At 55.5% G+C, this 25,761-nt stretch overlaps 3 protein-coding genes across 4 annotated transcripts; 1 reads left to right on the forward strand and 2 right to left on the reverse strand.

Moving 5' to 3' along the window:
- Positions 1-203: 203 nt before the first annotated feature.
- On the forward strand, positions 204-2,032 carry GNMT (glycine N-methyltransferase). Its single transcript, XM_015857001.2, has 6 exons — positions 204-460; positions 531-658; positions 777-890; positions 1,276-1,418; positions 1,524-1,645; positions 1,727-2,032. Exons 1-6 carry the CDS (start codon positions 255-257, stop codon positions 1,896-1,898), a joined length of 885 nt encoding a protein of 294 aa, XP_015712487.1. The 5' UTR covers positions 204-254; the 3' UTR covers positions 1,899-2,032.
- A 948-nt stretch (positions 2,033-2,980) lies between these two features.
- PEX6 (peroxisomal biogenesis factor 6) lies at positions 2,981-14,611 on the reverse strand. Of its 2 annotated transcripts, none has more exons than XM_032443589.1 (17): positions 13,685-14,611; positions 13,448-13,611; positions 12,986-13,069; positions 12,315-12,417; positions 11,984-12,120; positions 11,755-11,866; positions 10,660-10,868; positions 10,111-10,306; positions 9,649-9,725; positions 9,405-9,537; positions 7,004-7,209; positions 6,856-6,917; positions 6,367-6,475; positions 5,343-5,459; positions 4,881-4,958; positions 3,869-4,008; positions 2,981-3,555 (listed from the first exon to the last, which is right to left on the reverse strand). In XM_032443589.1, exons 1-17 carry the CDS (start codon positions 14,594-14,596, stop codon positions 3,422-3,424), a joined length of 2,973 nt encoding a protein of 990 aa, XP_032299480.1. In that variant the 5' UTR covers positions 14,597-14,611; the 3' UTR covers positions 2,981-3,421. The 2 variants fall into 2 exon arrangements, with proteins under 2 accessions (XP_032299480.1, XP_032299482.1); XM_032443591.1 differs by having other exon boundaries at positions 10,111-10,303; positions 13,685-13,979.
- Positions 14,612-17,585: 2,974 nt separating this feature from the next.
- VSX1 (visual system homeobox 1) lies at positions 17,586-20,294 on the reverse strand. Its single transcript, XM_015857157.1, is given in 6 exon segments — positions 17,586-17,927; positions 18,412-18,592; positions 19,420-19,543; positions 19,683-19,761; positions 19,891-19,945; positions 19,947-20,294. Coding segments are annotated over 6 exon segments (1,053 nt in total). The 3' UTR covers positions 17,586-17,661.
- Positions 20,295-25,761: the final 5,467 nt, after the last annotated feature.

A 25,761-nucleotide genomic window follows, 5' to 3' on the forward strand; every position in this document is an offset into this window, starting at 1 on the left:
AATAAACGCCTTGATCGTCGGGACTGCGAATAAACGCCTTGATCGTCGGGACTGCGAATAAACGCCTCGATCGCCGAGCGCCGCTGCTGCTTCCCCCGGACCGGGCGGCTCCGGGGGGCTCCTCCCCGCGGGGGGCGGGACGAGGGGGTGTGTCGGCGGCCATTGGCGGAACGAGGGGGCGGGGCGGGGCAGGGGAAGCGGAGCCGTGTCGGTGTCGGTGTCGGTGTCGGGTGTGTGGGTGAGCGGGCGGCGGGATGGTGGACAGCGTGTACCGGACGCGCTCGCTGGGGGTGGCGGCCGAGGGGCTGCCCGATCAATACGCGGACGGGCGGGCGGCGCGGGTGTGGCAGCTGTACATCGGGGACACGCGGAGCCGCACGGCCGAGTACCGCAGCTGGCTCCTGGCGCTGCTCCGCCAGCACCGCTGCCGCTCCGTTCTCGACGTGGCCTGCGGCACCGGGTGAGGCCCCGCTTCCTCCCCCCCGCCCTCTCCCTTCGCTCCGCCGTCCCGCTGACGGCGCTGTCCCCAGGGTGGACTCCATCATGCTGCTGGAGGAGGGATTCCAGGTGACCAGCGTGGACGCCAGTGACAAGATGCTGAAATACGCGCTGAAGGAGCGATGGGAGCGGCGCAAGGAGGAACAGTTCGACCGATGGGGTGCGGGCCCCGGGGGGGTGCGTGGGGAAATGGGGAGGAGGAAGGAAGGGGGTGGCCGGCGGGATGGGGATGGGGGGGAGCGGGGGGTCCGTGCCCTGACTGTCCCCGCGTGCCGCAGTCATCGAGGAGGCCAACTGGCTGACGCTGGAGCAGGACCTGGAGAAGCCCGGGGACGGCTTTGACGCTGTCATCTGCCTGGGGAACTCCTTCGCGCACCTGCCCGACTTCAAAGGTGAGGCTGGAAGGTGGGGCTGCGGCTGGAGGGCTGGGGGGGCCGGGCACCTGGCTGAGGACGTGCCCGAACTGATGGCACAGGTAGATCGCGCTGGGTGGCAGCATGTCTCAGAACAGGCGCTGGTTTGGGGCTCCGTGGGGACACTGCGGTGGTGGTAGAGCTGTGTGTGTCTGTGTCACCTGTGGCTGGGCTGAAGGCACACCCAGACCTGTGCCATGAGTGGGGCTGTGGGCTCCCCACACATCCACGGGGAGGCTGAGAGTGTCTGAGCTCATCACAGGGGTGGGGCTGTGGGTGTCTGAGCCACGGGCCGGGGGAACCAGGTGGGTTTGTGGATGTGGGGCACAGTCCGTGCCTGGGGACGCTGCGCTGTTCTCCCCAGGGGACCAGAGTGACCACAAACTGGCCCTGAGGAACATCGCCAGCATGGTGCGGCCCGGCGGCGTCCTGGTCATCGACCACCGCAACTACGACCACATCCTGGCCACAGGCTGCGCGCCGCCCGGAAAGAACATCTACTACAAGGTGGGCGGCTGCTCCCCTGCCCCATCCCGCTGCCCTCTGCCATAACCCCATTCACCAGGCTGGGGCCAGGGAGCAGCGGGACCCCTAACATTGTGCTGTCCCCAGAGCGACCTGACCAAGGACATCACCACCTCCGTGCTCCTGGTGAACAACAAGGCCCACATGGTGACCCTGGACTACACCGTGCAGGTCCCCCCAACAGAGGCGGGGGCCTCCCCAGAGCTGAGGTGAGAGGGGCTGCAGGGTTGTCCCAGCCAAGGCCGGGTCTCGGTGCCTGCCCGAACCTCACAGCCATTGCCTCCCTGCAGCAAGTTCCGCCTTTCATACTACCCGCACCGGCTGGAGGCCTTCACGGCGCTGCTGAAAGGCGCCTTCCAGGGGAAGTGCCAGCACAGCGTCCTGGGTGACTTCCAGCCCTACACGCCGGGTCAGGCCCACGTCCCCTGCTACTTCATCCACGTGGTCAAGAAGACTGCATGAGGGGCTGCACCGACAGGACTGTGGGAGCAGAGCAATCCCAGTGGCTCTGGGGACTAACAAGGGGCTGGGGACTTCGCTGAGCCCACCCAGCAGCCAACTGCTGTTAATTAAGAGCGTCTGTGAGAGCAACTGGAGCCCATGGTCCGTGTGTCCATGTGTGGGGTGAGCCGCCTTCAGCAGGGTGACAGGGCAGCCCTCTCTGCTCCCAGCCCATGCCATGGTGCCAGTGGAGGAGCTGCCAGGGCTGTTGCCTGGTAGTGGTACAGCCCCGCTGCCTCCAAGTGGGCACTGAACCCCACGCAGCACCATGTGGAGGCCCACCTGTGTGGGGTGCTTACAGACACCCAGCTGGAACTTGGTGTGGCTACAGCTCGCCCCCTGCCCACCCTGCAGAGCAGGGGATCAGATCCAGCCGAGTGCCGTGGCTGCAGCCTGCTCTGCCTGAACACGCTCGGTGCTGGAGGCACTCATTAGCCAGGCCACCATGCATGAAGGGCCCACAGCAGCTGCAGGAGTAGCCCTGTGGGGAACAGCATGGTGGGAGCATGTGCCTTGCCAGCCGCACGGGGCTCAGTGACACTGCTGGCAGCAGCCTTGGTGCCACCAGCGCAGAGGGCTGGGGCTCTGCCCATGAGCTGCAGGAGCAGCTGCCGGGAGCTGGCAGCCACGAGGCAGCCATGAAGGCAGCTGCCAGCTGGCTGACACATGGCCCGAGTGTGGGATTTATTTGGGATCCGTGGTGGAGGGAAGGAAGCAGCGCACGTGTGGCAGGGCCGGCAGCTGCCAAGAGCCTGCAGCGGGAGGTGAGGCAGGAGCAGGGCTGTGTGCTTGGCTCAGATGGAGCAGCCATGAGCTGCTTCAGCCAAGGGGTGGGTTTGGGAAGGAGTAAGTACTGACCCCCCTACTCCTTACTGCCTGGTTTTGCCTACTGCCTGGTGGGAATTTCCTATGCTGGACTTGTCCCCATTGCATTTCATCCTGGCCCCCTGTGCTGGATGGACAAGGGTGGCCCCAGCCCTGCACCCCCCCACAGCCACTAGTTTCTGTGTGATACACAGCCCCCAGCAAGTGAGCACAAGTGCTGAAAGGTGAAGCAAAAACCTCTATTTATTAGCAGAGTCCAGGGCAAGGCCAGGCCCATGGCAACAGCACTGCCCTGTGGTGGCCCTGTACTCCAGCCAGCACCCCACAATGGGAGCTGCCACCCCAACAGGTGACTACTGCCAACCAGTACAGCCTTGGTCTTGCTTCCCTGCCTGTGCTCTGTCCCCCCAGCCTGCTCCTGGCAGCCGGGTGTTGCTCCCCCTACATCAGAGGGGCTGTTACAGAGTCCTCTAGCAGGTCAATGCTTGCACAAGGCTTTAGCTGACAAAACTGTAAAGCCATTTTTTCTGCCAAGACTGAAAAAGGAGGAGCAGGAGCAATGGGAAGGGAGCAGGTGGGTGTTTCTGCCCCAGTCCTCTCCTGCTCCTTAGCACATCGTCCCTTTGCTCCTCGAGTCCCAGCTCTCCTGAGCTTCATTATTAGGCAGCAAACTTTTGCTGGATGAGTTTGTACCTGAGGAGCTCCTGCTCAGAGACTGATGGCTGCAACCTTGCAGCAGCCTGCAGGAAGTCTTCCATGGTGAGTACGAGAGCAGAGCTCTCCGTATCCAACCCTGTGTAAGAAAGAATGAGAAAAAGCTGAGAGCAAAGCACAAGGACAGCCAGCAGAGCCCCCAGCCCTTTTTCCAGATAGGGAAGGGGAAAGCAAACTGCCTCCCTTCTCCCCGCTGAGGCCACGCAAGGTGCAGACAGTCACACATGGCGAAAGCACCTGCTAGCAACCCACAGCCTTGCACTCAGAGATGGCCCAGAGCCATCGGGGTTCTTCCCTCCAAGCCCAGCTACTGCTCATAGCAGTGCTAACTGCTCTCTGTCCTTGTGCTGGGCAGCTCCAACACACGGGGTGAGGAGGGTCTGGGCTCCTACCCTCCTCAATCCATTCCACCTTCCGTTTGACAGCACACATCATGGCATCTGAGCACAGCGAGTAGATATCAGCTCCCGTCAGCTGAGCCGGGCATTCTTCTAGGATGCTGCTGAGGTTCACAGAAGGATCCAGTTTAAACCTGCAAAGAAATAAAGCCACAGGTGCTGAGAGCCTGGGAGACAGGCAGCAGCCAGAGTGGCTGGGCAGGAGGGATCACAGACCACAGAGTCACGCCCCATGTTTAGCAACTCCTGGACTCTGCTCTTCGTGCTTCAGAAAAATCAAAGGGCTCTGCTTGGTTGGTTGATTCTATGTTTGGCTGTTGTGTTTTTCGTTGTTTACTTTTTTAAACCAGTCATTTCTTTGCAAGAGCACGACAGCAGTGTCCTCTCTCCTGCTGAGTGGGATCAAAGGCGACTTGAGCTCTCACTCAGGGAAATTAAATGCTCTACACACCTGTGAACAGCCCGCAGCAAGGGCTGAATAACAACATTTAATTACAGACAGCACTAACCACTGGGACACCAAACCACCCCATCGCAGTCACGCTGCAGACAGCGAGCCTCCTACAGCCCGCTGCTGGAGGGCATGGCTGCCAAGCCACATAGTGTGAACGTGCACACAGCCAGCTTGTGTTGTCACCTCTCCTTCCAGCCCGTCCTTCAAAGCAGCAGCGATCACAGCTATCTATCCCCTGCATAAAGGCCCTGCAGAGGCAGATTCCCAGTTGCTCTGCTGCTCACCCAGCTGCTGGGGTGCACATTCACACTCAGATTGTGCAGCTTGCCTTTCTCCCTCCAGAAATGCTCCTGAGTGAGCTCAGCTCCTGTTCTCCTTCTGGATTTACTTTACCCCCTCACCCTACCTCCTGGTTGCCCAACAGTGATGCTGACACTGCAGCATGCAGACATGAGGCCAAGCCGGAGCACACTGCACCATCAGCCCCAGGAAGGCTGCTACCCATTGAAAAGCAGCAGCAGAAGGGTGCTACAAGAGAACAGGGTCACTCACTTCCTGGTGACAGCACTCAGCACCTGCAGCTGTGACTCTCTGTCTTCATTTACACCCACATAGACCAGCTTGTCAAATCTGTCAGCAGAGAAAAGAGACCATCAAGAACAGGCCATTGGTGGCAACCAAAAGAGGGCTCTGGGGCAGCTGCTTTGGGCATCAAGCCCTTGGAAGATGGAAAACCTTTGGGGGACAAGGGGTGCACACAATACACTGGAGGTCTAGGCTGCTCTTCAGAGGGAGCTCAGCATGGTGGAGAAATGGAATGATGACCCTCACATGGGGTCCGTCAAGGGTGGATGGTACAAAGTTCTGTTCTAGGACAGGCAAATCACAGCCATGAGGACAGGCTGGGAGGGAGCTCTCCAGATAAGGCCCTGGTGGGGACACAGTCCAGCTCACCACTGGTCAAGGTGCTTGAGAGACCTACCCTGAAGCAAGGCAGTGTAGGATGCAATATACCTGCCTGGCCGGAGCAGAGCTGAGTCCAGGAGGTCAGGCCTGTTGGTAGCTCCAATGACAAACACCTCTTTGCTGGAATGGAGGCCATCGAGTTCAGCCAGGAGCTGTGAGACAACTCTGCAGGGAGTACAATAGGACGTTCAGAACTAGGCCTTGACAGGTCATCACCATCACTGCTGCACTTGCTATCAGAAAATGCAGGGCAAACACAGGTAGGCATGCATGGCTCTGGATAAGGTTCTGCACCCAGATGTACCCACTAATCCTAACTATCCCTGCTATGTGGTACTGCCCAGCACATTCAGCTGCAAGACTGACACATCAATCAGTACTGGGGACACGCCGGCAGGCCCTGATGCTGCCAACCTATCCTCAGGGCAGTGAGCAGCACAATGCAGATCCAGTTCTGCAACTGCAGGGCTTGTGATGCACAGACCTCTTGGCACAGGGATATCTCCACTGGGCTCCAGAATCACCTGGAACAACCAACAGGCACAATATCCCCTCCTTCCTGAGCCACTGGTGGATGTTAAGAGGAAATGGCATCACTGGAAAGCACTGTAGAACTGCTCAGGGATGGAGGGAGAGACTGGATAGAGACTATAAGCCCAACAGAAGAGCCCTGGGGGGAAATTACTCTGTTTCTGGGTATCATCAAGCTGTACCTGCTTTGCTCCTAACAGAGGCAGCTGAAAAGTTTCCCACCTCAGGGAAATAGCAGCTAATAAGACAGCAAAGCAGGGGTGTGAAGGACAACCTTGGAAAGGCCAAAGGGAACAGTTGGCAGCTATGGAAGCAGTTGGAGGAGGCAGAGTTTTAACCAATGTTTGCACAATAAGCTTGGGCAATCAGGAATCTGCTGCAATGCAAACAGCGATTACTGGAGAGGCAACAGGCCATGCAGAGTTGAAGGGAGGGAAAAAATTGAGATAAAGAGTTGGGATGACCTCTGCCTCTCTGGGCCATCCCGTGTACCCCCAGGCAGGTAGGGCACGCTTGCCAAGTACAGGCTGTGCTCACTTACCTGTCCATGACACCTCCTGAATCTCCACTTCGCCCACGATTTGGGGCAAGAGAATCCAGTTCATCAAAGAAGATAATGCAGGGAGCAGCTGCCCTGGCTCTGGCAAACACTGGGAAGAGACAGAGAGCACACAAGGTGAGAAAGACTCAGAGAAGTGGTCATCAGCAAAGAGCTGTAGATGGAAATCAGCTGCCCGCTGCCACACCACCACCTTTGCTTCTGTCTGAGGGGTCCCAAGGCTCAGTTGTGTCTCTGAGGGGTTGCTGCCCCATCAGGAACACCAAAGACAGCCTGGAAGGAGCAGAGTGTGTAAGAAGTGAAGCTGCAGTGAGGCAGGGAACAGACATAGTGTAGTAGACAATGGATTTATGCCCTTGCTGGCAGCTGTGGATGGGAGTCTGGGGAAACAATTCAAGCACTCCCTCCTCCCCTCCAGCACCACAGAACAGATCCTCTTGCCACACGCAGGACCATAGTGCTTCTGCTCACCATTACGCACGTTCTCCTCGCTCTGTCCAACATACATGTTGATGAGCTCTGGCCCTTTCACACTGTGAAGGTGGAGAAAAGGAAACAGGTTAGAGCATCCCATACACTGCCAGGAGAAAGCCATATTGCAAGACCCCCCACTCTTCACCTAAGGAATGTCATGGTGCATGTGGTTGCAACAGCTTTTGCCAACAAGGTCTTCCCCGTCCCAGGAGGTCCGTACAGCAGCAGACCAGAGCGGCGCAGACCCAATGAGAGCAGTTCTGGGTGCTCCAGGGGCAACTGGATAGTGTCCAGGATCTCCTTCTTCACCTCATGGAGCCCACCAATATCCTGCCACGACACCGAGGGGATCTGCACGAGAGTCAGGGTCCCTGTCAGTGCTTCTTCCTGAGCCTGCTTGTTTAGTTCTGGCTCCAGTGGGTTATTAGTCATCATTTGGCCACAGTCAATCAGTCGCACACCACACTGCCCAGTTATCCCTTATGTGAGATCCCTCATCCTCTCAAGTGTTGTAACAGTGAAACCAAGCTACGCATCTCCCCATACAACCTGCAGCCTTTTCTGATTCTACATTGCACCTCCTATCACCCGTGAGCGAAATAAAACACAGTGGTAATGTCTGCCTGCAACCTTTAGGGGAGAATTCTACTGCAGACACAGCCGTGGGGACATGGGGGAGGTAAAAACAAATAAATAAGGAAACCTGAACCTAGTAACTGTGTGCTACTTGTGTTCAGGGCACCTCGTCCCCCAGGATGGTCAGACTGAGCAAGTGCTTCACTACAGTGCTTCACCTACAGTGACAACAAGAGGGCATCATGCAGAAAACGAGATGTTTCTGAAGGGGAAATACAGGAACAAAATCCATAGATGCTTACAAGTAGTAGACAAGGATGCAAGGGATCATTGGAACAAGAGGAAGGACAGCAAACCTGAGATGGGTGACACACGCCACTTCTGCTATTTTACGCTGAGTAAAGCAATCTTGGAGGAGAATGCTGCTCAAATGCTTTAGAAATAGCCAGAATTCCATAGCCTGAGGGACAGATCTCCAGTCAGAGCAGCTCTCCTGGGAACGTGCAGGGAAAGCAAAGCCCCCAGACACTTCCCCCCAGCTGCTGGCTGGGTGCTGAACAGGTGTCAGCACAAACAGCAGGGTTAAAAATAACCAAAGCAAAATTCTTTGCCCCTTGGCCAATTCGGCACTCCTTCTTTTGCTACTTGAGATGATGTTATCATGCTACTGTTCCAGCTGTCCAGCAACTCCACTGAAAAATCAGGACAGGCAAGATGAGGATTTCTAGAAGAAAATCTTTTAAAGCGAAAAGTCTCGGGCCCTCTTTCCCCACTGCAGATGAATAGGAGTTGTCTTCTCCCCCACACTCTTGCTTATTCTGCTTCCCTAGGAAAAGCTCTACAGATACAAGCGCTGGTACATCATAACTCCAGGACGTGCTGCTAGCAAATGTAGTTTGAAATTTGCTTTTTCTTGGAGGCTCAAGCTGACGTTCCTTCAACTGCAAACAAACATGCAAAGAACCAGTAAAAGTATGCATGGAGTTGAAAATTATATATGTTGAGGTCTGCTAATGGGCATTCTGAACCACGGCCAACTACTAAGAAATTGTTACGGGACTGTAAAATGCAAACAAAATTAGCTCCCATTCACACAGCTCACCGCTGAGCACAGTCTGAGGTTATTATTTGTCTTATAGTGAACTTGGCAAACACACCTCAAAGCTGAGCTCATTTAATTCATTCGTTTATTACGTACTGAACAGTCCTGGAGTAGCTTCCAGATGACGACACCAGCAAGGTGATACCCTGCATGGGCAGGACTGCAAACAGGCAGCTGGTGCCTGAATTACTGCCCCAAGGCAGCATTTTGAGTCCTGCGCTGAGCCCCACCATTTGAACTTGAGAAGAGGCTCTGATCATTTTGCTTGGTCCCAACACCATGTTGCCCAGCAGAAATGGTCAACTCAAATGCTGTTTCCTTGATCCTGAGCCACCAGAGGCAGACAGTGCTAACCATGAGATGCCAACTCAACTGGTTCTCTCTCACACTTCATGTCCCTTTCCCTGAAGAATCCCCCACTGTCCAACCACCCTGCTGTCAGATAATCCAGCTCGAGCTGTGGCCAAGGTCACAGACTAAGTTTAAAGCTTCTTGAGCATGTAGGGAAACTCCATCTCCAGTTTGTGTCATATCCTCTCCATTCCTTTAATGGCAGGCGGCTTCAGCCTCAACAAGGCAGCCAGCCTACTGCTTACCTCTTGAGAGGCTGAGCTACACAGCCTGGCATCCCTACTGTATTATTAGTTGGTGAAGCAGTCTCCAATTACATTTGCAAGAGCTTCCCTGGCCAAATTCAAAACCAGCAAGGTCAAAAAACACATCTGGACTTGTTTTCCAGGACTGGGGGAATATGTGGAACGAGACAGCAGGAAGCAATGTTGTAGGCCATGTGCCAGCCTGGAGAGGCCTGTGAAACGTATCTTGAGCCTTTCTTGTTAGAAAAACAATCCCACTTCCAGGATCCTACCTTTGGGGCTCCCACCGCCTGTGAATGGGCATCGTGCAGCTGGTCCAGTGCAACACTAAAATCCTCCTCGACGACTGGGAAGCCAGCAGTGCAAAAATCTCTCTCCACTTCCTCAGTCAGTCCACCTGGAAAACTGGTAAGGAAAGAAAAGGGGACAGCTCAGGCACTGCCCCATTCACTCCCAGAGCTGTCAGGCTCACTGCATCCCCACCCTCCCTGCTTCCTGCCAAACTGCCTGTGCTACCTCAAGGCCTGGATGCGGGTACAAGCAGCCCGGCTGCTGTGGGACAGCAAGGCACAGAAATCTCCCAGCACAAAACCCTGTGAATGTGGAAACAAACAGCATCAGTTCAATCCCCAAACACAGCTAGGCTCTAAAAGGGGAAAGATTCCTTGCAGAGCTATTCTCTGAGTCTCTGTGCTCTGTTTAAAGTCTCTAGTTTTAGTGTTGTTGTGTTTTTCTATTCACTGTCTTCTAGCAGAGCTAGTGCATCTGCAAAAAGTGCAGAGTCCTCAGGCACTAGAAATCTTCTGTTAGAGCTGAGGCGTGAGAAACAGGGTTACAGGGTTTCCTACTGAAGACAGTGACTGTGCTGTGGGAACTGCCCCTTTTCTCCACGGCCAGACACGGGAAGTTGGCCCAGCACCCCTGACCCGCCACATCACAAGGCTGCCCCTCTCCACACACCACTGTGGTTTCACTCACTGCAGTCCTGCGGGCCAGCTTGGCTAGGCTCACTTCTTTTCCCAAAGGGAGACCCGCAGTCAGCATGCTCAGCATCGCCCTCCTCTGGTCTTCTGAAAGGGCCTCAATTTTCACTTCGTGAAGGAAAGCAGTCTGCACATCTGTAGGAACGTCCTGGGGCTTGCAGGTTGAGCCAATCACCAGGACAGGGCGGCTGCTGAGAAAGGGGGACAGCTCTGTGGAAAACTCTCTCCTCCCATTGCAATCACCCACATCAGATCATTCTCCAATGGTCACAACAAGCATGCCAGCTTTTCTTATCTGAACAAAGGCAGAAACCAGCCTAGCTTCAGACAATAAGGCCTCTTGGCTCCCCCAGCCGCTGATGCCACTGAGCTGGAAGAGCAAGCCCTCACTGAAGTGAACAAACCAAGTCTAGGAGAGTCTCCACTGGATTAAAATCAAAACTGAATGTGGTAGCAACAAAAGCCTTTATGCAACAGGGACTGCTGACCTAGGAACAGCAGAAGTAATGAATCATCCTTGGTTTCCAGAGCAGAAGGTCCTTACCTCGATGCTGGGTCTCTGTCCAGAAGCAGCTGCCTCAGAGTAGCAATGACCCTGGAATCCTCTCCTAGCCTGTCCCGGTCTCTGCCAAGCACCTCTATGTCTTTCAGTAGAAGCACACAGGGATGATACTGCTGGGCCTGGGCAAAGGCCATCTGTATTTTCTCCTCTGTAGCCGCACTGGTGTCACCGCACAAACTAACACAATCAACCTGCAAGACACACAACACAGTCTGCAGGGGCAGCAACACAGACTGCTGGGGGAACAGAGGGCGATGTTCACTGCTGCAAAATGTTCCACAGGCAATTGCCAGATGAAAAGGGATCTAAGTGGACTCTTCCCAGAGACACAAAATTGACACATTAGGATCATCCGGCATGGAAAAAGAGCAGATTTGTGCTTCTCTGCAAGGGGAAAAAAGGCTCTTGTCTGAAAGAGCTGAGGCCAAGGGCCTGGAAAAGTCAACAAAATACATAGATGTTACAGCTCAGGCAATCCAAGCTGTCAAAGAGGCCAAGCAAGGTGCTTCATAACAAAGAGCGGAGTGGAGAGCTCAGGAAAATATTATCTTAACTCTTCTGTATATTTCATAATTATAATATCAGTATATTCATTGATTACACACTTGGTTAGAATCAAACTATTGTGTCACGGCTCACTTTCTTTTCCCAGGTCATTTCTGAATGTGCTCTTAGTCCAGACAGCTGCAGAGGTCCACTACTGTGAAGACTCACTGGAAGGTACACACCAAGGAAAACAACTCCTGGTGCTTGGTCTACTTTCATATACTCTTCCTAATCATCTGTTTCTGGCCGTTCTCAGACAGAGATGAGCAGGACAGGTAGATCTCTGGGATCATCCAAATGTTTGCTCTTAAGTGATGCCCATCAACAGTCCTAATCTGTGCCAGAGCAAGTTACTAAGCTCAGCAAACTTTGACTTCTTTTGTCTGCATGGGAGCAGCTTCTGAATAAGCTCGTGTCACAGTTGCCAGCTTTTTGGTATTGCTGTTTTAAAGAATGTGTCTGAAGTTCTTCCAGTGTGGCAAACCCACTCATCAACTGCTCAATCTAACTGGGTTAGGGTAGGTTAAGTACCTTAAAGAGGTGGAGGTTGAGGCAGCTGCATGCAGCTCTGACAGCCATTGTTTTCCCACTGCCACTTGGTCCTGAGATGAGAACGCTGCCAGCCCCGCTCAGCGCTGCTGCCCTGTAACACCAAGTCAAAACCAGAGCTATAATCACATGTGTGTCTTGCACATCCTGAAGAACCTGAGACCCAAGGTTCCAGATCTCCTGAGGTTTGCTAGAAAGAATTTTAACTCACTGACTGGTCAGATGAGGCCTAAGAGCATCACAGATCTCCTTCACAACATCGGAAAGTCCAGCAGGAGACAAACTGCTCCAGAACTCGTGGCTGGTATAGGCTGGGGCAGATGGGACGGCGCTGTTTGTTGAACCCACCTATGAGGAAAATCAGCACTTTGTAAAACATCTGTTGAGAAAAGACAATGACCAACTGACAGCCTGTCCTGAAAAGCCATTTCTCAAGAGCAAGAGATGCAAGCCTCCACAGGCACATTTATCCTGTATTGAGCAATACAGGATAAATTAGGCTCAGATCTTGCGGAAAAGCACCCTGCTCTCTGACATCTTACCAGGTACAGAGAGGTGTTTTGGGTGTCTGCCAGGTAACCCTCGGACTGCAAGCCTTCCACCGTGCCTAATACCTTCCTCACTTTGAAGTAAAGCTCCGGCCACCTAAAGGAAAAACAAGAAGTCTGAACTGTTGAGTCAACATCTTGAAGGCAGGAACACCTTAAGCGCACAAATGGAAGGCTTGTGCCTCCTGTGGTTCTGCCTCCCTCCAAAAAATCACTGAAAAATATTCATCATAGGGTTATATTTCTAAGTTTTAAAATATATAATGGAGCTGAATAATGTTCAACACGTAAATCCAGCACAAACAGTTCCACTTTCCCTTCCTTATGCAGTAGTGGTTGTCCTACATCCACCCCTTCCTCCCCTTTGCTCCCGCTCTCTCAGCTCTTGCCTACGTAAGCAAAGGGAAGCTGCAACCATCCCCAACCCAACAATGTTTCCCCCTCTCTGTAAAAAAACTGGTATATAAGCTCTCAGCCAGCAACCCTTTCCATGGCAGGGGGTTGAAACTGGACTATCTTTAAGGTCCCTTCCAACTCAGGCCACTCTGTGACTCTATGGACTCCAAGGACAGAAGAGAGCAGAACCCATCGTCTTGTTTCAAGGAGGAGAAAAGCACCTTTTCTATTTTGTACCTGTATAATAGAACCAGTTTACTGCCACTTACCTAAGGAATTTGTCTGCATTTCCATCTAAAAACTCAGCACATCCGAATGTTGGGATACAGAGAACATCTCCCTCCTGGACCAGGCTACAAACAACAACAAAAACAGCTTCAGAAGTGAGAAATGATAAATTCTTCTTCAGTATCCACTGCATACCACATGTTTCTACAGAATTGAATACAGCAGTTAACACCAATCCAGTCCTTTCTGTATTCTGACACTGGGAATACAGAGGGACTGAGGATGCGTGGGATGAAAGCAGGTGCAACCAGAGGGAGAAGTGCGATGGACAGTGACATGTGGAAGTGAGGCCTGTGTGAGCTTAAGGGGAGATTCACCATGGCATCAGGAATATCCCGAGCTGGAAGGGCCCCACGACCATCACCGCATGCAGCTCCTGTCCCCACACCGCACCACCCACAATGATGTGAGCGGACATTACAAAGCCTCCAGCTGTGTCTCACCGGGGTGTCTGGAAGTGCCGGTAGAGCAGGTGGTCGTACGTGGCTCGTGTGCAGTAGGCCGGTGAGCAGACCATCTCGACGTGCAGCTCTGCGGCAAAGGGCGGCACGGGCAGCAACGACCGGCTTCCCTTCCCTTCGGCAGCCCCGGGCACACCGTCGTACCTCTGCGGGGTGACGAGACACGCCGTCATCCTTCCGCCCCGCGCCCGCTGACCCCCCGCTCTCCCCGGTTCTCACCCGCAGACAGACGTGCGTCCCGCCGCCCGGCTCGCAGCCCAGGTTGAAGGCGAGTGCTGGAGCCAGCAGGGCGGCGCCGTCCGGTGTCCGGCGTCGTGCGTTCCGCGGGTATTCCCATGCAGGCGGGTATTCCCACGCAGGGGGCCGGGCCAGCAGCGCGGCCAGGTGATGCCGTGCCGACCCCTCTGCGCTCACCCGCACCCACTCGCCCTGGAACAGCCCCATCGCCATCAGCCCGCGCCGGCTGACCCACACCTCGGCCCCTCCGCCTCCCGCCCCGCCGCTCGGGGGCGCCGCTCGCAGCCGCGGCCCCTCGTCCCGCCCGCGGCCGGCGGCGAAGCGAGACACGAGCGGCGGGGCTGCGGGGCGGCGGCAGGGGGCGGCGGCTCCGGCAGCGGCAACGGGCCCGGCCTCGGCTTCACGCGGCGGCGGGGCGGCGAGCGCGACGCGAGTGCCGCTGCCCAGCAAGCCCTGCAGCGCCGGCCGCGCCTCCAGCACCACAGGGCCCGGCCCCGGGCCCGGCCCCGGCAAGGCCTCTCCGCGCCGCGCCAGCACCGCGCCGCCCGCCGGCCGCCCGGCCCGGCCCGCCGCCCCCAGCAGCACCCAGAGCAGCGGCGGCGGGCGGCGCACCGGCCACACGGCCACCCTGCGGCCCGCGGGCAGCCCCAGGCGGCGCAGCACCGCCCCGCGCAGCCACAGCTCGGTGCCCCTCCGCCCGGCCGCCTCCAGCGCCACGGCGCTCAGCAGCACGGCCTGAGCCCCCACGCGCCCCGCCGGCCGCACCGCCAGCACCAGCCCCCCGCCACGGCCCCGCACAGCCGCGCACAGCGACGGCGGAGCCAGCAACAGCGCCGACACCGGCACCGGATCCGCCGGCGGCGCGTCCAGAGGCCGCAGCACCGCCACCGCCATGGGGGCCGGATACACAGCAGAGACAGGGCGGAGCGCAGGCGCGGACGGCTCCCATCGCGGGCCATAGAGTAGCGAGAGGAGCGCGGAGCCTCGCCGCCATGCGGCATGGAGGTACCGCGGTACGGAGCAGCTCCACTCAGGCAGCCGGCCAGGGAGGGAGCTCATTGAAGCCTTCCAGTACTTCGAGGGAGCTTATAAACCGGAGAGGGACGGACCTTTTCCATGGCCGAATAGCGACAGGACAATGGGGAGTGGCTTTAGATTAAAAAAGAAGAGATTTAAGTGAGATATAAGGAAGAAATTCCTGACTGTGAGGGGCTGAGCCCCTGGCACAGCTTACAGAGCTGTGCTGCCCCATCGCTGGAGGTGCTCCACGCCTGCTTGGTGGGCCCTGAGCAGCCTGAGCTGGGGGGCAGCCCTGTTCACAGCTGGGGGTTGGGGCTGGGTGGGCTTTGAGGTCCCTTCCAGCCCAAACCATTCTGTGCCTCTATGAACCATAGAACCATAGAATTACCCAGGTTGGAAAAGACCTTGAAGATCATCAAGTCCAACCGCAGCCTAACCAGAACCCTAACTCTAAAAACCCTACACCAAATCATATCCCTGAGTACCACATCCAAACGGCTCTTAAACACAACCAGGGATGGCGATTCAGCCACCTCCCTGGGGACCCCATTCCAGTACTTAACTACCCTTTCTGTAAAGAAGTTCTTCCTAATATCCAACCTAAGCTCGCCCTATGAAATGTGCCAGGCCAGCAGCGCTCTCCATGAACCACCCCTCACAGCACAAGCTGAGAGCCAGGAGCCCACCAGGCCCTTCCAGCAGAGCTCTGCATCCTACATGGTGACAGGGACGGGACCGTGGTGTTCCCCCCCATTGCAGTAGCTGGATGCTGATGGCTCTCAGCACTATGTCCAGTGTGAGGCATAGAGCCAGGCCATCTGCATGCAGGCAAGGCAGGGGAAAAAAAAAATGATTCCAAGCATCCAGTGCCAGCGCGACACGGCCCAAATAAAAGGTTTGCAGATGCTGCTCAGGCAGGATTAGGCCTCCAATGTGCTAAGTCTCGGCTCTCACAGAGCCTAATTGCTGCTGCAATAAGCCCTGGCTGGTCCTTTCATGAACTGATCTCCCCCACTCCATCATATGTGTAGGGTTTTTTTTTGTTGGTTTTGGTTTGTTTTTTTTCCTGCAAAGCTTGCGTTTGCCACGCGTATGTTCCCTCCCACCCCTCAGCAGGGCCTGACCCAGTGGAGGGAGGGAAAAACAGGAGATCTGCAGATGCTGCTTTTATTAGAATCGTGGCTTAAGTTGGAAAGGACCTTAAAGATCATTATTTCTCTGCTCTTCCCAGCCAGCCATTCCCCTGTGCACCCCCAGCCCTCCAACACTGCACCCATTGCGCAGGGAGCATCCTGGCAGCAGGGACAGGCGACAGCGTCATTGACATGACTGTGCTCGCACCGAGCTGCGGCAGGAAACTTTCCAAATTGGGATTACTCAGATTGTAATAAAACCTTCTGATAATTTTCAGTTAGGTTTTGGCCAGCAGAGAAAGCTGGAGGTGTTCCAGGAGAGCTGTCACAATGCACATCTGGGCCAACACAATGCAGAAGTGAGAGGAGGACTGGCTGCAGCTCAAGTCTGAGCTCCTAGATGGACACAACACCTTTGTATGTGGTTGCAGATGATGGTGGGGCTGCCAGCACCATCCACCCATTCACCTCACCCAAAGCAAGCTCCATATGTTTAACCACATGGAACACGGGGCCCAACTCTGCACCTTCCATTGGACATTTCTGCATTGCTGTGGGTCTTTGCCAAGCAATAACCAGTCGCCTTTGAGCTTGTAGTCTGCTGGATTGGAACTCAGCCGTGGAGAATGCACGTGAGGGCTTTGCTCTGCTCCCCTGGTAACTGCACAGCCACAGGGGAGCGCCCAGGCTCCATTCAGGCCTGGCTCTGTGTGGGATCATCTCAAAGCTGGCAACTACCGCGACATCCAACAAAGTAACGTTGAAAAAATCACAAACGTGGAGCATGAAAAGCAAAGATACGCCACAATTTTACTTACAGGTGTGGAATTAATAAATAAACGGTGGACAAAACAGGAGCAGCCACATTCAAAAATCCAGCTCACTAAAGTGCTTTTAAGACATTAAATAAAGGACGACCAAGAAACAGCTCTGACCTTACACTATTTACAGACAATTACAAAGTATTCTCTTGGGTCAGTTCCCAAACCTGTTCAATGGTTCCAGGGTGCTATGGCTTGATTTTCTGTTCTATTATGCATAGTATGGAAGATAACATTCAAGAGTGTACAAAATCATTGCATAAACAAAGAACGTTTTTACCCCTTTCTCCCAAACGTGAGTTAAGGAAGCTACGCAGTATAAATCCAGTGGTAAGGCTGCATTGGCAGGCCGGATCCTCAGGAGGTATAAACTGGTCAAGTTACACCAGCCTGAGGATGGACCCTACCGTGTTTAAAAGCCCCGCTGCTCCTTGAGGTGGAAGAATCATGTGCCTGAAGCAGAGGAACCCACCACATGGGTGCTGTGCAGGGGTGGAAGTGCTCACAGAAGGCGTCCATGACCTGCGCTATCTCTGCACCTGGGTATCAGAGCGATTCCCGTGGCACTGCTGCTCTTTGTGCTCTTGGATAGCCCGGGACACATCCCAGAGGAGAAGGGAGGCTCTTCTGAGCAGCCATCTGTGCTGCTCAAAGGATGGTCCTGTTTTCACACTGCTCTCAGCTGTGTTGGGACCCATCTCCCACCCTCCAACCTGGCTTCACCTGTGCTCTGCTGAGAAGTGAGCAGCTGACAAGTGAGGGGACAGAGGCGGGAGGAAGGAATCCAGTTTTAAAATGCCCTGAATTCTGATAAAAGTTCAATTATTTCAGAAAAAAATAAAATAAAATAAAATAAAATAAAATAAAATAAAATAAAATAAAATAAAATAAAATAAAATAAAATAGAGATATATCAATAAACCAATAAATATTCTGATCTCCCCAGAAAGCTGTGAGCTCTGGCCTCTTCCACGGTGGCCCAAGCTCAGTGGTCCCTGTCCTTCTGCTCCGTGGTGGGGTCCCCATTGATGCACTGTCTCAGTACGCTCCTTTTCTCCTGCTTGGCTGTCCTGGACAGGTCGATGGCTGTATCTTCAGGATCTTTCGCAGGGCCGAGCTTTTCAGAGCTCCTCTGGGAACTGGCCTGCTTCCCTTGGAGTTCCTCTCCATCCTGCTCCGCTTGCCACCCATCTGCCGGCTTCTCCTGGCTCTCTGCCTTCCTGCTCACCTCCATGGACTTCTTGTGCATGCCTTGAAGAGTGGGGAAAGCAAACCAAAGGAGCTGGTTGCTTATTTCTGCCTGGGGCTGATCAGTGCCGGAGGGGAGCGTGCCGCTCTGTCCTCCTGCTGCCTATCCCAGCTCACGCATCCTGAGGAAAACTCATGCCACCATCCCCAGCCCAGACCCTGCACCACTGAGGATGCTTTGCAGCAGGATCAATCTATACATTTCCCTCCCACTCAGCAGGGAAGATGCACAAGGATAGAGGTGCTGTGACAGCCCAGCCCAGCCCAGTCTCCAAGTGTCACCTCCATGTGGGATCCCAGAGTCAGAGAATGGCTTGGGTCAGAAGGGACCTTAAAGATCACTTGGTTCCAACTCCCCTGCCATATGCAGGGACCCACTCCAACAGTTCCAGATTCCCATTACACCGGAGCCCCAGGGTAGCTAAGGCTGCACTAACGCTGCCATCAGCTGCAGCTCCCACCAGTCCCGCTCTTGCCTGAGGCTCACCCAGCAGCCACGGGGCGCAGGATCCCACCAGCCCACTCTTGGCGGAGTTGATGATGGACTCGGGCAGAGGGATGGAGTGCCGCACCATGGCTCCGTACAGGCCATATTCAGCCATCACACTGCTCCGGCCCCAGCACTTCTCTCGCTTCCGCCACTTGGCTCTTCGGTTCTGAAACCAAACCTTCAGGGGTCACAGCCAGGAGAGCACGGAGGGGTGGGATGGGGAGGAGAGGGGTATTCGAGCCGTGGTGGAGCACACCAGGGGGCGGCCGTGGGGTTGGGGTGCGCGCAGGGTCGGCAGTGGGAGGGTGGCCAGAGCAGAGCCACAGAGGGGGATTTGGGGAAGGCACACGTGGGTGTCAGTGAGGGAGGAGAGGAAGGGGGGGAGAGGGAGCAGACGTTACACGAGGCTGATCCTGACCCACAGAGGTGTCCCCAGCCTGAGTCACCAAGGGCAGCCCCTGTGTGCCACCCGCCTGCAGAGCCCTTCTGTGCAAAGCCATTGGTGTATGCAGAAAAAGGGGTCCATGACGCACTCATGGGTGATGGCAGAGGGTTCTCGAGTCCCTCTCCCCATCTCCTTGTCCTCGTACTCCAGTGGTATCGATGGAATCTAAGCATTGCCCAAACTCCCACCCCAATGAGCTGCTCCACAACGGGTCAGGATTGGGCCCTAAAATGCCACCTCAAGGGCTGTGTGAGCAAGCTAGGGGGCAGCCTGAACCTCCTGCACTGCTCCGAGCTCCTGCCCAGACAGCAGGGCACTGCGTCCCCTGGTCTGCATTTCAGCTCGGAGCCCGGACAGCGCAATCATAGAATCACAGAATGGATGGATTGGAAGGGACCTTAAAGCCCATCCGGTTTCAACTCCCCGTCCCGGTGCTCAAGGCTGCCACCCACCAGACCAGTCCCCCGATGCCACCACCTCCGTGCCGCCCGCACTGTCTCGCCCTACGGCAGAGCACAGCCGGCAACAGCGGCCCCCCCGGGGAGCGAGGAGCCGCCTACCTGGATGCGGTCCTCGGGCAGCTCCGTCTTCACCGCCAGCATCTCCCTGGCGTAGACGTCGGGGTAGTGAGCTTCGTTGAACGCTTTCTCCAGCTCTTCCAGCTGATGGGCCGTGAACACCGTCCTGCGGAGAGCGGACAGCGTCCTGTGACGGGGTCCGAGAGAGCAGGGCATAGCACCGACCCCTCCCGCCTCCCCCAGTTTGGATGCCCTGCTCCTAGCGGGGACACCCACAAGGACGAACGGGGGTGGCCGGCGGTCACCTGTGCCGCCGCTTCTTCCTCTTGATCTGCGAAGTCGGCATCTTCAGCTCGCTGGCGTCCCCGGACAGGCTGTCCTCATCTGGCGGCAGCGTGGGCAAGGGGGGGAGAGAGGGGAGCGACCGTCACATCCCATCCCGCCAGGGGTTCCCCGCGGTGCCACCACCCGCGGGGGACCCGAGGGCGCGGCGGGCAGGTGCCGTGTGCTCACCGGAGGCGCTCTCCTTGTGGCGACGGGCGGCGGGCGGCGGCCCGGGAGGAGCGCCGCCGGGGGCCGCGGGCGGGCAGCAGCGGCAGCGGAGCGGGCAGCAGGCAGGGGGCTCCGGGACCCGCCAAGCCGCACAGCAGCCCCAGCCCCAGCCCCAAAGCCCCGCCGCCTTCGTAGCCGCTGGCGGGCCCGGGAGCGGCCCCGGCGGGGGGCTGCAGCTCGGCCTCCAGCCCCAGCAGGTCGGTGATGGCGAAGCCCTTGGCCCGCAGCCCCGCTCCTCCCGGACGCGCCGACCGCTCGGGGAGGGCGCTGCGAACCGACGCCGGGCCCGGAGCCGCCGCCACCGCGACGGGAAGCGGCACCGGCACCGCCGCGCGGCCCCCCGACGGCTCCGCCCGGCCCGGCATCGCCGCCGCCTGGCCCGGCCCGGAGCGGGCACCGCCACCCGCCGCCCCTTTTATCGGCCCGCCGCCGGGCCCGGCCCCAATCGCGGCCCGGGGCGGCGGGGGGGGGTCGCTCCCAATCCCCGGATTAGCGGCCCTCGGGCCCCGGGGCCCCTCCCTCGGCCCTCCCCCCGGGGCCCCTCCCCGCCGTCCCCTTGGGTCCCCCCTCAGGACCCTCCCCTCGGCCCTCCCCGTCCGCTCCGAGTCCCCTGCGTGCCCCCCGGCCGAGGGCCCCATATCCTAGACGGGACGCGCCCCCCCTTCCCCTCCACCTGCCCCGTCCGTTTGGGGCAGGACCTTCTCTTCGCCCCCCCGGGGCCGTTGGGAGATGCCTGGCATCCTCCCTCCATTTGTCTCCCAGAATCTTGCACCTGGGCTGCAATTTTATTTTATTTTATTTTTCTCCCTTCCCTTCATCTGTTTATGGAACCGATTTACAACCGGCTTACACGGGCCGCCTGATCCCGGCCTTCCCGCTGGACGGTCAGATTAACCGAGGGTCCTTCTGATAAAGATAATTACAAGGGGACTCCGCATTAACTTTGCATTATTAAAGAAAGACCCAAATCTCCCCTCGCAAGCTGTTCCCGGGATTAGCAGAACAATAACTTTCATTTAGGATAATTGCCGTGCCCGGCGCTGGGGGCCGTCGGGGGGGGAGGTGGCGAGGGGGGACGACCGACCGCGCTTCACACCCCCCGACGGGAGGTGGAGGGCGGGGGGCGTCGCACCCCCGAAGCCACAATGTGGGATGCGGGGATGCTCGGGGCTGCCCGTGCCCAGGGATGGGCACCGCGACGTCCCCCCGACGTCCCCTCGGGCACATTCGCTGCCCCCGGGAGCATTTGCATCAGGTTTGCTGGAAGAGGAGACTTTCACTGCCGGGAGGGGAGGATCTGCCGCAGTAATTAGAAGCCCTAATCCGGCCACCACCCACAACAAATTTCCTGTCCGAGCCGATCTTAGTGGATAAACCCCTAATTTTTGACGTTGTCCCAGAATCAGCTTGATTTCAGCAGTTTAACGTGAAGGCTGAGCTGTTGGGAGAGATGATGAAGCCTTAAATATGCATATGGCCCAGTCATTTGGAAAGTTTGGGGATAAAGCGCGTATAATTGCTCCTAATCAGTTTATGAAACATAAAAGCCCGAACCCAAGAGAAAGCCGATAGACGCAGAAATGGAAATAGCGATTAAATCTCCCCACGCCGAAGCGGTGGCCTGGATATGGGGCAGTGCCATGGGATGCCCCATGATGTGCTGGGATGTAGGAGGTGCCAGGTTGAGTGGGGGGATTCCGAGCTCCTCCAGCAGGGTGGAAAGGGGCATCTTCGAGGGGCATCTCCCCCAGTCCTATGGACAATAAATCAGTTAAAGGATATCTCGATATACGCTCATCAGATAGGATTATCTTGGATTAGACTAATCAGTAAATGTTTCTCTGCTCATTATTTTCTAGGGAAGATTTTCAGCTGATTCTCCAATGCCGAAAGATTATTAATCGCTTAAAGAGCAGAACATCAAACATCGCTCTTGCTCTAATTTCCCCACGGTGCCCCCCCTTTCTCCCACATGTAACAGCCAGAGCGGGAGCCCTGGCAGCCGGCCCCGTGCCCCATGCCCTGCACCCCCTTGGCACGGCCCTGCTGGGATGGATGCCCAGGGCTGGAACCCTGGGGTAAGCCCTGCCAAGGCGCTGCAGGATTACAGATGTGTATTTGGCGAGCCCTGAGCCAGCAGCTGGGAGGCCCTGGAGTTCCCTATTTGCACTGATGTGAAGGGGAACCTTGGAAGGATGCGCACTTGTTGTGTGTTCACCTTCTGTAAAGATGAGGGAGGCGGGGGAATGAAGGAGGAGATATGGAAGGGACAGAGTTAGAGGATTTGTAATGGGATGAAGAAGCTTTCACCTCCCTGCTTTAGATATGAATCAGGTCATTAATAAAGGATTGCCTGAACCTGAACCTTCTGGGAGTGGAAGAGGCTCTCATGCCCATGGGCAGCATCACTGATCCCCAGTGCTACATGCCACAGCCCTGCACTGCTCCAGCTGGACAGGAACATGCTCAGATTGGCAAAGGGGGTGAGGGGTGGGGGCTCTGGAGGGCAGGTGTCTGCACCAGTAAGCTCAGACAGAAGGAAAAAGGGTTTTCCGCCAGCTCCCCCACATTCTGCTGTGGAAACGATGGCCAAAGTGTCTCCATTTTGGAGTGATAGATTCATGGGGACAGGTGGCATGGCCACATCTGGCTGTGCCCTCTGCCTGCCGTGCCAGAGTGCAGCAAGCAGAGCTCCCACCACACACGCCCTGGAGACATCCTCACTAATTCCTCTGCACAGCTTTCTGTCTTAAGACATTTGCCTTTGATTAAAAACAGAAGAGCAGTCACGGTTTAAGTGGAGTTTAAGAGCAGTGTGCCGACACGCAGGGCTCTCACATCTGGAGTGCTGCAGATTTAATCAAAGTGCTGGGAAGTGCCGCACGCAGACAGCTGTCACAGCAGCCTGGAGCCGATCTCCTAATTAATTCCCAGCCAAACATGGGGCAAACAAATGACCATCCAGGTGCTACACCTTCAGCCACGGCTGGAGGTGTGATGAGCACGTGGTAAGCGAGTGGAGCTGGGGATGCTGTGCCTTGGTGGTACCTAGCACCCGTCCACTTGTTTCCATGGGAGCAGCGTCCTACAAAACATGAGCAACAGCGAATCCAGGCAGATCCAGGCTGGGTGCTCCCTCACAGCTCATTAGAGCTAATTGAGTTGACTGCTGGAGCTGGGTCTGTGTGGGTGCTTGGAGTCCTGGGCGCACGGCAGAGCTGGGAAGGTCTGACCACGCAGAGCCCAAACTAGCCGATGGACTGTCCACTCCAATTAGCCCCACAAAAGAGCTATTCTTCCTCTGCGCTATGCTTGTCCGATTACTTTATCTTATTATTTTTTGATCATTCCTCCAAAATGTGCTAATTAAACAGAAATCATCAAGTCAATTAGAGAAAGACTCATTAAAGCAGAAAAGAAAAGAAAATATAAGCAGCAGAAAAACGGCTGCGAGGCTCCCAAGCACGCACAATAGCTGCCACATTCATTATATCAGCTTTATCCCAAAAGAGCAGTATACATTGTCCCACTCAGGTCCGAGCCTTGGAAATGAAACCTTCCAAGCAACGGAGTCAGATCTTTTATTTGTCTTTTGTCTTATAGAAATAATAACAAAAAAGAGCATTTCACCAGCTTCTCAGCTATCTTTTACATTTGAGAGGGAATTCTTTTGTGGTTCCATTATGCTCTTGGTTTGGGGACAATGAAACCTGTTGGAAGTTTTGAAGCAAGTCTTGGAAATGCTGGTTTGTCTTGGAAGGCACCGGTCCAGGAGGTGGAGGAGTGATGGAGAAGTGCTTGAGGCTGGAGCAGGAGGTCCTGCTGAGAGCTGTCCTTTCACATGTGACTTGGAGGTTGCTTTTTGCCCTTCTCCACCTCCTCGCCTCCTTTCTCACCCAGCCACTTCAATGCACCCCACCACCAGTCACCACATTGGCTCCATCCAGGTGCCAATCTAGGCAGGGTGAAACCTAGTAAAACACATGAAATGGCGATTCTGCTATCTCCAGCATCTCTGCTGGAGGCAAGGAAAGGCAAATCTCCCTTCATTCTGCCCCCAGATGGAGAAGAGCCCAGCTCAGACTGGGGTGAAGGTGTCACCCAGTCCTCCTTTGCATTTCCAAACCAGTTCAGCCATGCCTAATCGTAGGCGCTGTGCTACGAGACCTGACAGAGTTCCTTCTCCTTTAATTAATCTCCAAGTTTGCTATCTGAGTGCGGTGCCATATGGTATTGATTTTTCGGCTCCGTATGACAGCACTTGCCATGAAAGCAGCTAACCTAATTAAAGATGGGGACTCCGCGCATGCAAGCGGGCTACTCTCACTCTTCCCTTCAACGCTGCTTTATGGAACCAAACAGGTGTTGAAACACAGGACCTGGTTGTGCTTTGGCCATCACTGCCTGACAGCCAGCTGCTCAAAGGCAAATTAAAAAGTTGGGAGGCAACACACAGACAATGCTGCCCTCTGCCAAAACAACCCCGTCCCAAAGAAACCAGCTGGAGGAACCACGGGAAGAAGAGAAATAGCATCAAATGCAACCCCATACATGGCTCATGCTTCTCGTGCGTGTAGAGACATACAGGCTTTTTCTGCTTTTGGGTTGGTGACCCCCATTGTAAAACATGCAGCAGGCAAAGCACAGCTATTGCTTTTTGTGTGGTTCAGTTTTCCTGTTAGAAAGGACACAGAGCATGAAGGACTTCCCAGCTCTCTTACCAGCTTCTGCTCTTTGCTTTGATGTGATATCTATAATATAAGCAAGGTACCTCGATGCCAAAAGGGGCCACACTGTCCAAAATGAACAGATCGAGTGTTGCTGACCATGAACTGTTACCTAACCAGCTCAAACTGGGACCTGCATGATGGTTATTGTCATGCTCCAGGAAAAAAAAAAAAGGAGGAGGAAAAAAAAAGAGGAGGAAAAGGATTAAGAGGAAGAAATAACCACTTCCCTTGTGGGGTCACCGTCTGCAAGTCTCTGAGCTTTTGCTGAATTTTGAAGGTTAGATCAAATGGCCTTTTCTTCCAATTTGGAAATGGCAGCAAGTGCTCTTGCTTCCTTTTGCTCAGCACCTCAAAATGCTCTGGTGTCAATGCAGGACGGCTGCCTGCCCTCCCTCAGTACCCCCTGCTCCCTCTCCTGCAGGCTCCATCCAGATGAAGGTGGAGGAGCTGCGGTGGCTGCAGAAGCCCTGGGAGATGCCCTTTGCTCGGCGGGAGCGGCTTGAGGGGAAAGAAAAGCCGAGCTAATAACAATTTTCCACATGGGTAAATGCATTGATCTGGGACAAACAATACTTGGCTGTGCCTCTGTCTGTGCTGCAGAGGAGGAGGAGGGACTGAAGATGTTCGGAGCACTGGAGGCAGAAGTTGGAGGCTGCAGTGTCTCTCCTAGGGCAATTTCTCTGTGGAAAGCCCAAAGTGCAGCAGGTCTGGACCTCTCCTTTGCTTGGAGCGGTTTCTCCCACCTTCAGCCTTCTGCAGACAGCTGGGTGGTGACACATAAACACTGCTATTGGGACAGGAGTGATGGGATGCCCCCAGAACATCATACATCCTATGGACTGCTTCTATGCTATGGACTGCTAACTTCCCTTCAGGAAGTTGTAGAGACCTCATTGCACTCTACAACTTCCTGAAGGGAGGTTGTGATGAGGAGGGGCTTGGCCTCTTCTCACAGGCAACAAAAAGGACCTGAGGAAATGGCCGCAAGTTGTACCAGATGAGGTTTAGATTGGTCATAAGAAGGAACTTCTTTTTCTCAGAGAGTGGTCAGGCACTGGAATGGCTGCCCAGAAAAGCAGTGGAGTTGCCATTCCTGGCAGTA

The sequence above is a fragment of the Coturnix japonica genome, chromosome 3 (assembly GCF_001577835.2).
Source record: "Coturnix japonica isolate 7356 chromosome 3, Coturnix japonica 2.1, whole genome shotgun sequence".
Lineage (NCBI taxonomy): Eukaryota > Metazoa > Chordata > Aves > Galliformes > Phasianidae > Coturnix > Coturnix japonica.